The 15945-nt window shown below is 41.4% G+C and overlaps 1 protein-coding gene across 2 annotated transcripts in view; it reads left to right on the top strand.

The window, feature by feature from the left end:
- The first annotated feature begins 1614 nt into the window (after window positions 1–1614).
- Synj1 (synaptojanin 1) overlaps window positions 1615–15945 on the top strand; it is a 77359-nt gene continuing 63028 nt past the window's right edge. For both annotated transcript variants that reach the window (XM_051150237.1, XM_051150236.1), the window contains exons 1-2: window positions 1615–1813; window positions 2703–2848. In XM_051150237.1, the coding sequence (XP_051006194.1) occupies window positions 1716–1813; window positions 2703–2848 (244 nt within the window). In that variant the 5' untranslated portion in view covers window positions 1615–1715. The remainder of the gene's footprint in view (window positions 1814–2702; window positions 2849–15945) is intronic.

Genomic DNA, 15945 nt, shown 5'->3' with positions numbered 1-15945 from the left:
AATGCTTAAAGGTCACTGGTATGCTTTTCAAATCCTGGGTTTATTTTATAATTAGAAATGTATTTTGAAAGGACTTGAGAAAGCTAAGACTTTTAACACTATGAATGAATTTTGTTGCTTTCCAGTTTAATTTGAAGAGAGAAACTGCAACACGGAACTTTGGGCCTCCACTTATTTAAATACAAAAAACAATAGGCAGAAGGCCTGCTTTAGAAATTGTCTAGTGCCATGATTCCCATTTTGAGAAAGGGTTTATGGTGTAGCCACACAGACTTGATGTAAAAAGGATGATGGAATAAGCAAATTTGATTACAGTTCCACTTAGTGGTTATTTCAGGTGTCATAAAGGGGTACATCCTTGGAGCTAGGGATGCCCTCAGCTTGTAGAATGCCTGCCTGGTAAGCATGAAGTCTTCAGTCCCTGTCACATAAACCAGGCATGGTGGCACACCAGCCTAAAATCTTGATACTTTGTCTCAAGAAACAAGTTACCTCCAAGGTGCTGCAATTTGGTAACCATCTCTCCTGAGCCATTTCCGTGGTGGTGGTAGCAGCACATAGATAGGCATCATACATAAGAAAAGCCCACTATCTTGTTCTTTAAAGGACTATCCCCAGTTGAAATGGACACTTCTTGGAAGGAACATGACTGACTACAGTCCACTTAAGCACTTTAATTATTATTGAAAGTTTGTAGTTACTGGAACCACAACAAAAAGCCGAAGTTGTTCTAAGGAGACTGCTAAGTGAAAAGATCTCAGAACTAAGTCCAAATGACTTTCTCCTTGACTAGGCAGCCTCTCTCGTATTTAGTTCATTATTTTCAAACCACAGACTTGTCTTCCCTAAAATACATAAATGTTGAATCACATGACAGAGTCTGTTAGAGGATATGGTTTTGTGCAGTGCATTCATATTTAAATTGTGTTTTGGAGGAAAAAGTAAAAAGGAGAAGAGGCTAGGAAAAAGCTAACACAAGTGGAAATATGAATGCTGGGTTCTTCGGGTTTTCAATTCCTTTCTAACACGCTATTGGCTACAACTTTCTCCCATTTTTTGCCTTTTAAGTAGAAGCAGAATAGTTCTGCTGGACACAAATCACAGGGACGATGTGTTGAGGAAAAAGATAGTATGAAATGGTGTGATGCCCTTAGTTATAAAATTTCACCGTTGACAAATCAGCGCATCAGTGACAGCCATGTTTTGTTTAACTGTCTTAAGCTCCTGGCTGCTGATTTCCCCACTCTCCATTGCATTCGGTTGAGCACTCTTCCACAGCCCCTGGAGCTCCAAGAACGCACTAGAACAGTCAGGGAACAGTCTCATGCTGCCTCCCTCACTCCAGACACCATGGACAGCTCTTCGGGCGCTCCCCCGCCTTCCCCTTACCCGCCGGGTTCGCGGAGGCGGCAGGGGGTGGTCCCGACACCCAACTCAAGACACGAATCAACACGAGCCCCCCAGAGCTCTTTCCTGCAGTCCCTCCCTATCGCCCGCGGGGAAGGCTGAGCTAGAGGACTCCACGCGAGGAGGCCCGACCCTCCTCCCTCTGCCGACTTCCCGGGGTGATTGAGGCTTCACGGACCCACGTCGAGGTGGCCACAGGACCCGGGTAGCTCGCGGGAGCTCGGCCCGGCAGTCCGGCCCCGCGTGGGCGGAAACATCTCCGCCCCTTCACCCGAAGGGGCGGGCCTTCCGCCCCCGGCCTCGGCGCAATGCGGAAGAGCTGGGCCTGCTGGAGAGGAAGTGACGCTTCCGGAGGCTGTAGCGGCGGCGGCTGCGGGAGAAGGAGGAGGAGGAGTCGGAGGAAGAGGTGAGGCAGCGGGCGGGGGGCGGGGAGCGGCTGCGGCTAGACCCAGCGGCTGCCGGCCGGGCGGGTGGACGCTTCTTGAGCGGTGGCGGCCGTCGTAGCCGGGTCAAGAGCGGTGAGAGGCGGCTGCGGGCCGAGGGTGGCGGGTTGTGAGGAGATCGCGGGGCGGCGGGTGGCTGTCACCCTGCGGGAGGGAAAGAACCCTTACAGCACAGGCTCCGGGGCATCTCTTGAGGCGTATAATGGAGGCGCTGGACTGCCCGGTGCCTCCGTTTCCCCGGCTACCCGGGAACAACTAGAGTCGCGGTGGTGGGATCCATTCGTCACCGTGAGCTTCGTGACTGGGCAGGAGGCGGCGGACACCTGTCCGTCTTTCCCTGCCCTTCGCCGCCGCCCTGGGGAATCGCGGTGTGATAATCCTTTTCCTCCTCCGGCCCCCTCGGGAGCTTTGAACCAGCCTAGTTAACCTTCCCTCCCATCTCCTTGCCTTTTCCGCCTAAGGATCGGCTTGAAGTTTCCCCATCAGTTCCCTTCCACTAGTGACAGATCGTGAAGCAGGAAGCTGATAAACAACCCAACTGGGAAAAAAAAAAATACGTTCCACATTTTTTCCTGTGGGTAAAAATAAATGGGAAATTCACCTTAAACAAACAAGCACCAGTAGTGCTAAAACCTTGCCTTGCTGTATCTTGAGAATTGGAAGCGTTTTATTTTTTGCCTTTTGGTAAAAATTTGGTGACGCCTTATCTTTTGGAATAAATGGTTAACCCTTGAGCTTTCTTTTTCTCCACCCCCACACCCATCAAACTTGGCAGGGAGGGACCTCTGGATGCCTAGCAGTCCTTGCCGCAGAAGGAAACCTCAGGTCCGTTGGTTTGGTTTTCTTTCCTAGGGCTACCTCTGAAGAAAGGAGAATGGCATTTAGCAAAGGATTTCGAATCTACCACAAATTGGATCCCCCACCGTTCAGCCTCATAGTGGAAACTAGGCACAAGGAAGAATGTCTCATGTTCGAGTCTGGGGCTGTGGCTGTTCTCTGTAAGTCACGTGTTTTAAGCTGACCTGTTATGATCTCTGTTTTGGTTTGTAACTCTGAGTTTCAACAGTTTATATATATATATATATATATATATATATATATATATATATATATATATATATATATATATTCCTGAAAGCCTTACTGAGTTTTATTTGATGGATTTATGCTTTGTCTTAATTTGGATGAAACCTTATTTCCTGTAATCTCAGACTTAGGGTTTTTTTTTTTTTTTTTTTCCCCCCGGGGTTGGGGGTTGGTAGTGCAGGGAGGTGAAGACTTTGCTGATAGGATTTTGGTTTTTTTCTGTTCTCCTTCTTTTTGTTTTGTCACGTTAACTCAATAAGACAGCTTGCTTCACTGTAATGCACAGAATTTTGCAGATCAGATTTAATAGTAGTGATAGTATCTGTTATAGTTTCTGCACATCTTACATAAAACCATTAGTTAATTAATTAATTAACATTTCAGTGTGCATGTATGATATTGATGGGTCAAATTCCGAGCTTCAGCTGTGCTAGGCAGGTGTTAGACTATCTACTTCTGCAGCCTAAGCTTTTATATTTTTAGTAAAAACTGCAAACAGCTTCTAGAAATTTCATGTGAGATGTGTGATTGACTTCATATTATTTAAAAATGACTGATTTTAAAGAAGAGGACTACTTATTGTAGCACAAGAAAAATAATAAAGCTTGGGTGAATTTGTGGCAGATGGATAGAAATAAAAAGACTGATGAACATTGTGCTTCATTCTTTACTCTTTTAAACATTTAGTCATGTAGTTGTGTGTAGGTGGGGACCATGCGGAGGTCAGGATGGCTTATGGGGGTGGGTTCTCCACTCCTACTATCTGGGTCCCAGGGACAGAGCTCAGGTCTTCAGGCTCGGTGGCAAACGCTTTGTACCTGCTGAGACATCGAGTGTAGCCCATGCTTCATTCTTAATACAGGACTGGGGCAGATAAACCCAGGCTGGAGTTGTCTCAAGTATGCTTTTTAAAGCAGATTTTCTAATATTAGCTACTTGTTCTTTACTATTACTGTTTTTAAGTCTCTTGTTGGAGCCTTTATGATATAGCCAAAGCCACTGAATTCCAGATTCCCCTGGCTCCATCTCCTGAGTGCTGGATTACAGGTTTATGCAGGATTGATCAGAGCTTCATGGATGCTAGGCAAGCATTCCACCAACGGAGCGCCATCCCTGGAGCGCCATCCCTAGCCCTCTGTTATATCTGCTCAGGTTGGCTATCGATCATATATTTATAAACTAAACCTACTGTTTGGACTGGGAGATGCTCAGTTGGTAAGTGCTTGCCCTGAAAGCATGAGGACCCGAGTTTGATTGCCCAGCGCCTATAAAAGCCTGGCGTGGCATTACATGCTTGTAATCCCAGAACTGGGAAAGCAGAGGCAGGAAAGTCTCTGGGGCTTTCTGGTCTGCTGGTCTAGTCAAGATTTTGGCTGTGGGTTTGGCAAAAAAGACTGTCTAAAAAAATAATATGGAATGCAATAAGGGAAGACACCTGATACCAACTTCTGGCCTTCATGTGCTGTGCATGCACACACACACGCACACACACACACGTATACATACAGTAATATTTGAAAGACATATTTACTAATATAAGCCTTAAATATTTTAAATATTGATCTTTCTTTAGAGTCAATAAGAGCATAAGATCCAAACCTATGCATACGTGATTTTTATGTTGCTTCAAATATAAACTGACTAAAATAGTAAAATCTTATCCTGATAGGGAAAATGATAGGGACATAATGAACATCTCTTAATCATATATGTATAGCTTTGGCGTTTACAGTAACATGCCTTAAAGGGAGAGACAAGGGGCGACATACATCCCAAGAAAAGGGTTTAAGTTATATTCAGTATGAACGTCATTGCTCCAAATTGGTTTTTGTGTTTTAATAAAATGAAAAATGCCATGCTCGAGTGTTAATCTGCATAGCATACATTTTCATACTACAGATGTATTTATTGTAATAATGAATGCTGAAATAAAAACATGAAATTGAAAGGGTTTCGTTAGTATGTAAAATGTTTTTCAGTGTTTGTGTTTTGGTTGATACCTGATTTACTTATGTTGTCTAATCTAGTATATTTTTAAATTGGTTACTCACAGTTATAACGGACAGACACTGTTGAGCTTACAAATTAGGAGTTTACCTGTAGTTTTCAGAGTTGTTGCTAAGAATAACCATAGTTCTAAAAACTGCAGTAGTTAGTTATCTTTCATGCCAAATAATTTTTTAATTTCTTTTTATTTTTGTTTTTGTTTTGTTTTGTTTTGTTTTGAGATAGGGTTTCTCTGTGTAGCCTTGGCTTTCTTGGACTCATTTTGTAGACAGGCTGGCCTTGATCTCACAGTGATCTGCCTGCCTCTGCTTCCCGAGTGCTGGGATTAAAGGCACATGCCACCATGCCCAGCTAAATGATGGTTTTTTTTTAAAGCTTTAAAAACATCTAAAAAGGCTCTATTTGGGCCATTAATTATCAAGTAGAATAATATTAAAATATTAAATTTACAGGCAGAGGCAGGCAGATATCTGTGAGTTTGAGGCCAGCCTGGTCTACAAAGTGGGTCCAGGACAGCTAAGGCTACACAGAGAAACCCTGTCTCAAAAAACAAAACAACAAACCAATATATATATATTTTCAGTGCTGGGAATTGGACCTAGGCACTGCATGTTAAGCAGGCACTCTACCATCAAGTTACATCCCTAGCTTAATTGTTTCTTAATTTTGTTTGTCTTTGTTGGATTTAAGCTATATATGTAATTCTCAGAGGATACAAAAGTTTGAATACTGCCTCTCTCTATAAAGCTAACATAAATAGATACATACTCTCTTGGATGTGTAATTTTTTCCATAAACTCTACATCAACACTTAAATATATTTTAATTTGACTTTTTAATTGATATCTAACATGAAAATTACACATGTACCTACAACACTTGGATGTTTCAACACATTTATACATTATATAATATTGAAATGGGGTTGGACATTTGCCATTTATGGTGAAAATATGCAAAACCCTTTATTCTAGCTTTTCAGAATATGTAGAACATTGTTACCTATAGGTACCTTACTGTGCAATAGTAAAATTTTAATCTTTAAAAACTAACTTTTTAAAAAGATAAATTGACTTATAAAATTAGGTAGGTGCTAGTGTTATGTTGCATATCTGTAACCCCATTACTCTGGAAGCAGAAGCGGAAAGATCATATATTTGAGGCTATCTTGGGCTACATAGTGATATGCTGTCACACACAAAAACCTAACTGGACATTTGGTTTGGAGTGATAGCAAGATAGATGTCGCCCTGTAATAAAGCAGCCTGCAGAATCTTGAGTGCCTGCTGTGTTCAGGGCTGTCTGGAAGGTCTGGGTGTGTCCTCTTCGCCCTCGTTGTTCCCAGCCTGTGAGTGTCGGGGCGTCCTGCCTATCAGTCTGCAAGAAATGTCCTCTGAAGTAGTTTTTATATTACGTCAAAGTGTGGCCCTGTTTTCTTAAGATAAAATTCAAGCTCCTCAGGCTGCTTTTCAAGGTCTTCCTTGATCTCTCTCCACTCTTTCTGCTCAGTGGTGCTCGCCTTCCTGGAGACTGCTGTCTTTTCGGTGTTCTCCCAACGCACTAGGAATTGATCGGTCTACATGTACTGACTCAGTCAGTCATTAATATTTCGGGCTGCTTGATTTAGGCTTAAGCTAATCTCAAACTTGCTGTGTAGCTGAAGATGACCTTGACCTCCTGATCCTCCTAAGTGCTAAGCCGGGCGTCCTAGTCTGAGACAGTGGTTTTCTATGCCCAGGCTGCACAACATAACCATCTGGAAGATGGCATCTTGCTGTGATAGAGTTACCAGATCACTTTTTTTTTTTTTTTTTTTTTTTTTTTGCCTATGGATTTTATATAAAATAACCATGGTTTTAAATTTTAATGCTGTGATCGTGTATGATGGGACTAATTATTTTCTTGAAGTCCTCCTGTGACACTTTGAGTACAATGTCTTTACATCACATGGAACTGTATACGTGTTTTTTAGGGCTTATGTCTCTAATGCTTGGCACCGTGTTTTACTCACAACTGAGGAGCACATAGTTATTAAGTGATTGACGTTAGTGGGAAGACTAACCTGCATTAGGATGTTGACAGACTGGAAGTTGTTTCTGTTTGAAAACACAGTATTTGAGGCTGAGGAGGTAGCTCAGTGGATAAAGTGTTTGCTGAGCAACCACAAGGACTTAAGCTTGGATCCCAGCACCCACTTAAAATTCGTCTGAGTATGGGATGGAGAGAGGCAGACCCCTCAGCCAGCCAGTGGAAACATTGAGCTCTAGGCTTGGAAAGATGTTATCTCAAAAAGTAAGGTGGGGAGCGTATCTGCCCCATCCACCTCTGACTTCCATATGCACATATACAGGCAAGTGCATCTGCACACACACATGCCCCGCCACACACACACATGTATGTTTTGTATGGGATTTTTGGCACTGGTGGGATTGAACCTAGGGCTCACACATCACTTTGCTACTGAGCTGAGCTACATTCCTTGCCCAATTTAAGTTTTAATTGGCATATAATAACTTGTATAGTGTTATGGGGTATAATGTGGTATTTCTATGTACACATACAGTGGGTTATGATCAAATCAAGATAATTTAATATATTCATGACATCAAACATTGATTATTATTTTTGAGCCATTCGAAACCTTCTCATAGTTATTTTTAAAATATACATTGTTAATGGTTGTAGTAACCTGGCATGTAAAAAGACAAAAAGGACTCATTCTTCCTCGGGCTGGAGAGATGGCTCAGCGGTTGAGAGCACTGGCTGCTCTTCCAAAGGACCCAGGTTCAGTTCCCAGCACCCATGTGGCAGTTAGAGCTGTCTAACTCCTGCTCCAGGGGATCCAGCACCTTCACACAGATGTCTATGCAAGCGAAACACCAATGTATGTTCTTCCTAAGAATTAGCTTTATGCGCAGATGAATTCTCTCCAAGTCCTGCTTCACTGTGTTACCCTGTCTGCATCTGCGACACTGGCTCCTCTTAAATTCCACAAATGAGTGAGCTCATGTCATCTAGTGTTTGTCATGTTTCCTTGCCTGTTCACTTCACCTTGTGTTCTCTAGGCCCTTCTGTGCTGTGAAGATGGCATTCCATTGAGTATACACATGCATACCACAGAATACCTGTGCCTATTTTTCTATGAAATTTATGGCATTGCTTTCTGTCTTTCCAATGATATGATTATTTTCAGCCTTTTAAAATAGCATACTTTGGGTCATTTCCAGGCTTAAGTCATGTACTTAATAGGTCGCAAAACCATTACACTTAATTCTGGACCTGGCTTTACTCCAAGATATGCATCTGAGTTTTCGTTCTACTTAATCCTTCATGTTATAGAAATGAGAGTCATAATACTCCAAACCAATAGTATATTCTGGATATCTTCACAGAATGTAAGCTGTCCTGCCTCTAAGAAACTGCACAGTCTGAGGAAAACTAATAGTGCAAAACATAGTTCCTTTACTGGGAGCTTACTCTTCATCCCTATCCTGAGAGATCTATGAACTTGGTTGTTCCATGCTACCTGTAGGTCCCAGTGTGCTCAGAAACTCTGTACGCCTGTCATATCTGACAAGTCTGCTTGTGAAGTAGACTCAGGTGGTATGACTGATTTAGAAAAGGGTCTCATTCTAGCCCCGGCTAGGTTGCGACTTTCTGTATCCTAGCTGGCCTCACGCTCACAGCAATCCTCTTGCCTCAGTCCCAAATACCAAGATTACCGCTAAACAATAAGTATTTAAACCTCAGTAACTTTAGTTGCTGATCATACAGAATCATGCAAACAAGTAGAAAATAATTGACTTTCTTCATTAATAACCACAGTTGTCTATGAACGGGATGTGCTTGCTTGGTGAGTTCCATGCAGCTCTCACACCTTGGAAGCAGTTGGAGTGCTGCCATCGTCATTTCCTGTTCTGTACTGACTCTAATTAATAGTTGCTGTTTACCACAGCTTCACAACGACAGGGGTAATATACTGGACACACTGCAGTCAGATGTTGAGCTCTGAACCTCCTCAGGCTAATAGTTTAACTCGTATCTAGCATATGTTGAAACCCTAGGTGTTTTCTTCTATTGAGAGTATCCCTGCATCTCCCAGTTGGCTGCAGTGCCCTGAGGCATCTCTTCGTGCAGTTCAGGAGCTGTGGCAGTCCCATGCTTTATTCCTTTCAATTCTGGGAGTTATGCTTTGCCCAGGTTTGCCAGGTATAAAAAGCCTCGCAGTAACAGCCCTTCCGTCTGATTGTGTTTCACTGGGATTGCTTCTGATGTTGAGGGATGATGGCTCTTAGTTTTCTGAGTAGGAGATGAGCAATAAAAGGAAAGGTCAGGGCTGGTGAAAGTCACTGGGCTCTGAGTTAACAGTACTGGCTGCTCTTCCAGAGGACCTGGCTTCCTTACAAAGCACTCCATTGACAGCTCATAACCATGTGTAACTATAGTTCCAGGGGACCCAAGACCCTTTTCTGTCCTCCAGGCTCCAGGTATGCCCACAGGGCACAGATATATATGCAGGTACAGCTCTCAAACACGTAAAAATAAGCTTTAAAACATTTTAAATGTCCCTTCAAAAAAAAGGCAAACCCATAGAAAATTTCTCAGTTAAAAGTTGGCAATATTTTCTAGTGAAGGAACTGAATTTTTGCCTATAACCTACTACTGTTAGTATATAGAAGTATGGTTTGATTTTAAAGTACATCCATTAAGAACACAATTTTTGTTGGGCCAAATTGAATGTCAGCTTGTAGAATTTTGAATGCCAAATGCAATAAGCAGCAATGACAGCCAGTGCATTTTTTTAAATTGCCAAATGCTGTTAGTTAACACGGCTGCCCTTTAGAGAAATGATGGAAAAAGCGACTTTAGAGTTGACTTTTTAAGCATAAAATGAAATTTAGACTTGTTAATATTGCTTATGTTGTGTGTGGTGGGGCATGCCCCATAATCCCAGCACTCAGGAGGCAGAGGCAGGAGCATCTCTGTGAGTTCGAGGCCAGCTTGGTCTACAAAGTGAACCAGGACAGCCAAGGCTACACAGAGAAACCCTGTCTCAAAAAACAAAACAAAACAAAATAATAATAAAATTAAATTAAACTTAAATACACACATATGTTGCTTAGGTTAACATTGTGAAGTTATTTTCTTTTTATAAAAGAAATTTGAATGTACATATTTAATATAAAGTAAACAGTAGCTTTAACACCAACTTAAAAAGCAAACAAACTGTGGAGTGTGAAGAAAAAAAAAAAACTAAAAAAAAAAAAAAAAAAAAAAAGCCCAGCCCAGGTTTTCAAGAACAGTCAAGTCCCACCGATGGCATTTATTATCCCATGTTATAACTTGGCCCGGAGCACAAACAGCCCAGAAATATGCACAAGACCATTGCTTCTGACGGTGGTTGGGTAGTAGGACCTGGATCCTCCCTCCTCTTTGAAAACAGGAACAGTAAACTAAATGTACAAATGGTTTTCAGGTATAGAAAAGTAAGACAGCCAAGTAGCTCTTGACTAAATTCTTCTCTGGTCCTACCTAACAAAGCTTAAGGCCCCAGAGGATCTGCTTTTGGCTCCAAATTACTGTTCCCAGGCATTTAAGTTTCAAATAACTATCTCAGAAGTTTAAGAAATACAAATGTGTGTATATTTATATCTATGCAGACACAACACACAGACACATATAAAGCAAAAGTTAGGCATTACATGATACGCTCATATTATTCAACCCATACTCAGATTGAAAAGTAGTATATATGCAAAGAAGCAGAAAATATACTTCATAACGAGAAGAAAAGTCAATCTGTAAAAACAGATGTTAGTATTGGTAATGGACATTAAAACGGCTTTGATATAAATGTATTGCATACATTCAAGAAGTTTGAGTGTGTTAAAGACATGAAAAACATGACTCAATTTAATTATTCAAAGTGAAAATAACAATATCTAATGACATTATACACTGATAGGAACCCTGTTTTTAACACTATAGAATGAATGGTTGGTAAGCTTAAAGACTTAGTGATAGAAATTATCCAAAGTGAAATGTAGAAGGAAAAAAAGACCAGGGTAAATAAGCTGCATGGGTGAGCTACAAGACAGCAGCAGGTGGCCGAAAGCGCGTGTGTGATGGGAAGGAAGAGGGAAGGGAAATGTCTGAAGACATAGCAGCTGCCAGTTTCCCAAGGTGGGTGGAAGCTGTAATCTGCACATCCAGGTGGGAGAAACATGAAGAAAATGGCACCATGATAGAACGTTGAGAGGCTATTAAGTCAGTTCATATACAGAGAGAGTCTGAGGGGTACTTAGGTATACAAAAGAGTAACAGGAGTCATCTTGGCCTTTCCTTAGGAGCATGCCAAGTGAGGGAACAGAGAAACACCATGAAAGGGGAGAACGGAACCAAATGACCCACTTGGGCCTCCACGGTCACTGAAGAAACAGACTCTCCCCACGTATTCAAAAGCAGGAAAACCGGGCTGGAGAGATGTTCAGAGGTTAAGAATACTGCCTGCTCTTCCAAAGGCCATGAGTTCAATCCCCCAGCAACCACATGTTGGCTCACAACCATCTATAACAAGATCTGTATACTAAATAAATAAAATCTTATAAAGAAAAAGGGGAGTGGGGGGCAGGAAAACCTGAGCTCAGTGTGACGGCCAGAGAAGTGGAATTGCTTTTGTGCTGCAGTGAAGTTTGAAGCAGTGGCATTCTGAAAGACACACAGGGAGTGAGAGACGCTGAGGTGTTGGATGGCCTGTCACACTGGGCTGGCCATGTAACTGGAGTATGAAGGGAGGCATGGCTTGACAAGTTGCACATTATATTTTAATTGCTTTTTTGAATTTATAATGGTTATTAATAGTTTCTGTTTTATCTGTGTGGTATTTCACACACTGTAGTCCAGCCTGGGCTGGTCTGTAATTCATTGAGCTAAATTATGGTACTTCTTCTGCCTCAGCTTCCTTAGTGCTAGATGTATAGCTCCCATACTTGGCCTGTGGTTTTTTTGTTTTGTTTTGTTTTGTTTGTTTGTTTTGTTTTTTTGTTTTTGTTTTTGTTTTTTTTTTTGCTAGCTAAATTTGGCATAGACAACTGGAAAGAAAAACAAACACATTTCCTCTCTGTTAGTATTCCTATATATTAAATATTATCATCTTTAAAATAATGTTCCTTATCTATAGTCTTCATATATATTCCTTATGGAAACTAATGATAAGAATTTATAATGGTTTGGGTGTTACCCTGTTCTCCAGTAACCATAGTATTGCTGTTATCTACTGAAATACAGACTAACAGCCTCCAATACCCTGTGGACCACGAGTGACATATAGACAGGATGAGACTTACAAGTCAGCACCTTTCTGGCTGTGTGCTCGTTAGTGCTGCTTAGTTTGCTTAGTTTGTCTCTGGCTAGCGTTGAAGATGTGTCTTTGACCTGTCTGGCTGAATGGTGCTCCTGGGAAATGTGGTTAAAAGCATGAACAGTTGTCAGATTCAGTTGTCAGATTCAGAACAGCTGTGTGCTGTTGACACCGAGCTGGGTTGTGGAGTAGGACACCACTGGGATCCAGCATGTTCATTAGCATGTGGATTGTTGTGGAGACTGAGCCAGGGCCATGTGCATCTTCCACTGAGCTGCAGCCCCAGGCCCTTTAAACTCCTCTCCTGAAACAGGTTCTTGCTAAATTGTCCACACCTGCCTTGAACTTTTGCTCCTTCTTATGTCTGTCTTAGCCTGCTGCTGAAGAAGCTGAGTTGACAAGCATTGCAACCATGCCTAGCAGTTTGCTGGAATTTAGCATTTGTTCTGCCTATCTTCCTCATCTGTTCTATCAGGAACCTAGAATCTTGCAAAGGGCCTGGCATGTAGTAGACATTCACCAAATACTTTGAGTGAATAAAGTTATTTTTTCTAAAGTGTTGCCAACATTTGGATGTAAGGTTATATAGAACAGTAAATTTTTTGTGTCTTTCATTTGTAGGTTTTTTTTCTTTTTTTCTTCTTTTTAAAAATTCTACAAAAAGTCTTTACCTTCTAAATTTCCTGGGTGTTGTGTGATGAAATGGAAACTGGGCTTTACTGCCAGCTAGTCATCTGCTCTTGAATGAATCAGATAATTGCTAGGCTCTTTCTTCTGAAATGAGAAGCTTGGACTCCAGGGTGTCTAGTACCCTCTGGAGGTTCTATACCCAAGTGCTATTTGCATGCAAATAGGCTGACCACAAATTGCCAGCCATGTAACCACAGGCAAATTGTGATTCTAGGAGCAGCATTCTAATTTGCAACCCCCGCCCCCTGCCTTTTTGAGACTGAATCTTGATGTGTAGCTTACCTAGTATGTGGTTTGTAGCATGGAACTTTCTGTTTAGCCCTGCTGGCCTTGAACTCAGAATCCTCCTAGCTCAGACTTCAGAAATGCCGGGACTACAGGCATTTTCATATTCTGTGCTCTGTTGTCTGTTGCTTGGTCTTCTGTTGAACTGGGGAAGTACAGTCTAACCCCAGCCTGTAAGGTTTGAGTCCCGAAAATGTCTATACTGGTTAGCAGGGCCTTCTTGAGTAGCTTGAGTTTAACTGTGAATCTAGTTTGAGTTATATAATTCACTGAAAGTTAAAGAAGTTTACATTTAATTCAGTCCTTCAAATGCCTTTTCATTTAATATAGGTAACTTAACGTTTTGGCCTAAGGTAACATACCAATTTTGGTTTTTGTTATAGATGATAGAGTTGCAATGAAGATGTGAATTTTATGTGTCATAAATATTTCAGCATGAGTTTTTTAAAAGATACAGGTTGAGGTTTTGTTATTAGTGGCTTTTCTGATGCATAGTCTTACTTGTCTTGAACTCTCCATGAGCCTCATGCCTCAGCCTCTTTTGGCTGGGTGCAGGAGTGCACCACCAGATGCTCTCCATCCACTTACTAATAAACCTAATTATGTCATCATCAAGACATTTGAAAATTTAACAATGGCTCCAAAGATATTGAATATGTAATTAGCATTCAGATTGTCCTGGTGCCTCAAAGATATTTTCATAAGGATGTGTTTATTGCACTTACCTTATTTAAAATTCTGTTCTATGACCTTATTGATATAACATGTTCTCTGACATGGATATCTGAAAGCCTTCAGATATTTGTCAGCGTTAGTGATGTGAAGATACATTTGAAATACAGACGTAAAAAGCAGTGAAATACGGGGGAGCTAGATTTATGCTTAAGGTGACTCTCTCTATGTGCTTAGAAACCTGTATTTTCATGCTTGAAGCCTAAGAAAAGATTTAGACCAAATGGATAACAAGCTAGTGGGAGAAGAGTTGTTCTCTTTAAGTTAGCCCTTGTTCCTAGTGTATGGTGGCAGTTATACCTTAGAAGCCAAGTTGCTTGTGCTTAAGTGTTTCAAACACACCAACTACAAAGGCACAGGCCTGGTCACCTTAGCTGAACTACTGAAAATCTTGATTGGCTCAGAGTCACTCCTAAAACAATGGGCGTCTTGGAAATTCATACCCACTTGTGGTTAGAAATCAGTAACTTGTAAAAAGAGGTTTATTTTTCTTAGCCTTTTGTTTGTTTAATAACCATTGTCAATAGAAGGGGAAGAAATTACAAACTTCTGCACAAAAGACAATTTACTCCTCTCAGTGAAAGCTCAGTGGGCAGGAAATGCGCTGCTGTCTGTATCATCCATCTCTGCAACCTTGGTTTGCATTCATCTTTTCCCTTCGTTCCTCTTGGTTGGCACCATCCAACAGTCCCTGTGTTCTCCATACCTACCTTCCTACACCCACCCTCACTCACACACTTGAGCATTTCTAGGCCTCACTAAGAGGATTGTTGAATGTGATCGGCAGTGAGGACTTTGGGATTCTTCCCTGGAAAGGGAAAGCATTTTGTAAAATGTATTGTTTTAAAGTTAGCAAAGCATGCCCTTTTGTGCCGTGAGCTCTCAGTTTGATTGCCTGAGAAATGAGTGTGCAGTGTCGCTCTGATGTTCAGTGTCTATTAGGTTGGTGCATGCTGAGGCGTGAAAAGATGAAACCTGGTTTCAGTGGCTGAAATACAGGGTAAAAGGAAAGATTTACTTGTGATTGAGTGGATAAGGGCAAAACTCCAGGAAGTGGCATTTTGCTTAGAGATTGAAGGGTAGGTAATATTGAAATAGGAAGGTGACTAGTGGCTATTGCAGATGGAGAGAGCACGTGAACAGAGGAGGAGAAGAGGATGCAGGACAAGTAGACAGCAGATTACTCATGTTTGCAGAGCCTTGTGAGCCAGGAGGTAGGTAGTTAGGAAGGGAAGGAAGATGGAATTGGGCATAGTATTTTCAAGTGCTGTGTTTATCTAAAGGTCATACACAGGCTCTTAATATGGTATACGTGGTCTCATTTTAGATAATCTCTTCGTAGTTGAAGATTCCGGTTATGTAGAATGGGATTTTCAGGGAAGTGAGACAGGGATCATGATTACCCTTATATAATCTATCTTGGTAAATTTTACAAGGTTGCGTAAAATAAGAAAATCTTTCTTTCCACTTAAAAGTAGCATATGGGCTGGCTCACCCCAGCTCCCAGTAGGCTGAGGCAGGAGGATGATGAAATTGACTAATCAGGGCTGTACGGTGAGACTCTGTCTCTGAAAAAATACATTATAAAGGGTTAATAGAATTTATAATTTCTCTTACTAATGGCATTTAGAGATATTTATCTAAATTTAGGAAAATGAAACAATTTTAAACATACAGAAAGGTTGAAGTCCAGTAAAGGAAAAAAAAGATATTTTTTACTCATTTGAGAGTAGGTTGCATATATGATACCTTGTTGACCCCAGAAACTTTAATGTGTTTTTCCTAGACATTGCCCTGCATAAAAGCATGCAGTGGTTCTGCCTTCACCAACGCTCAGACCCTGTTCAACTTTTACCAGTTCTCCCAGCAATGCATTTTATAACGAGAGGTCCTAGTCAGAGTTGTACAGTGTACTCAGTAGTCAGGTTTTAATTC

This window comes from Acomys russatus, chromosome 8 (assembly GCF_903995435.1).
Source record: "Acomys russatus chromosome 8, mAcoRus1.1, whole genome shotgun sequence".
Lineage (NCBI taxonomy): Eukaryota > Metazoa > Chordata > Mammalia > Rodentia > Muridae > Acomys > Acomys russatus.
This window is presented reverse-complemented; position numbering and strand designations above follow the sequence as displayed.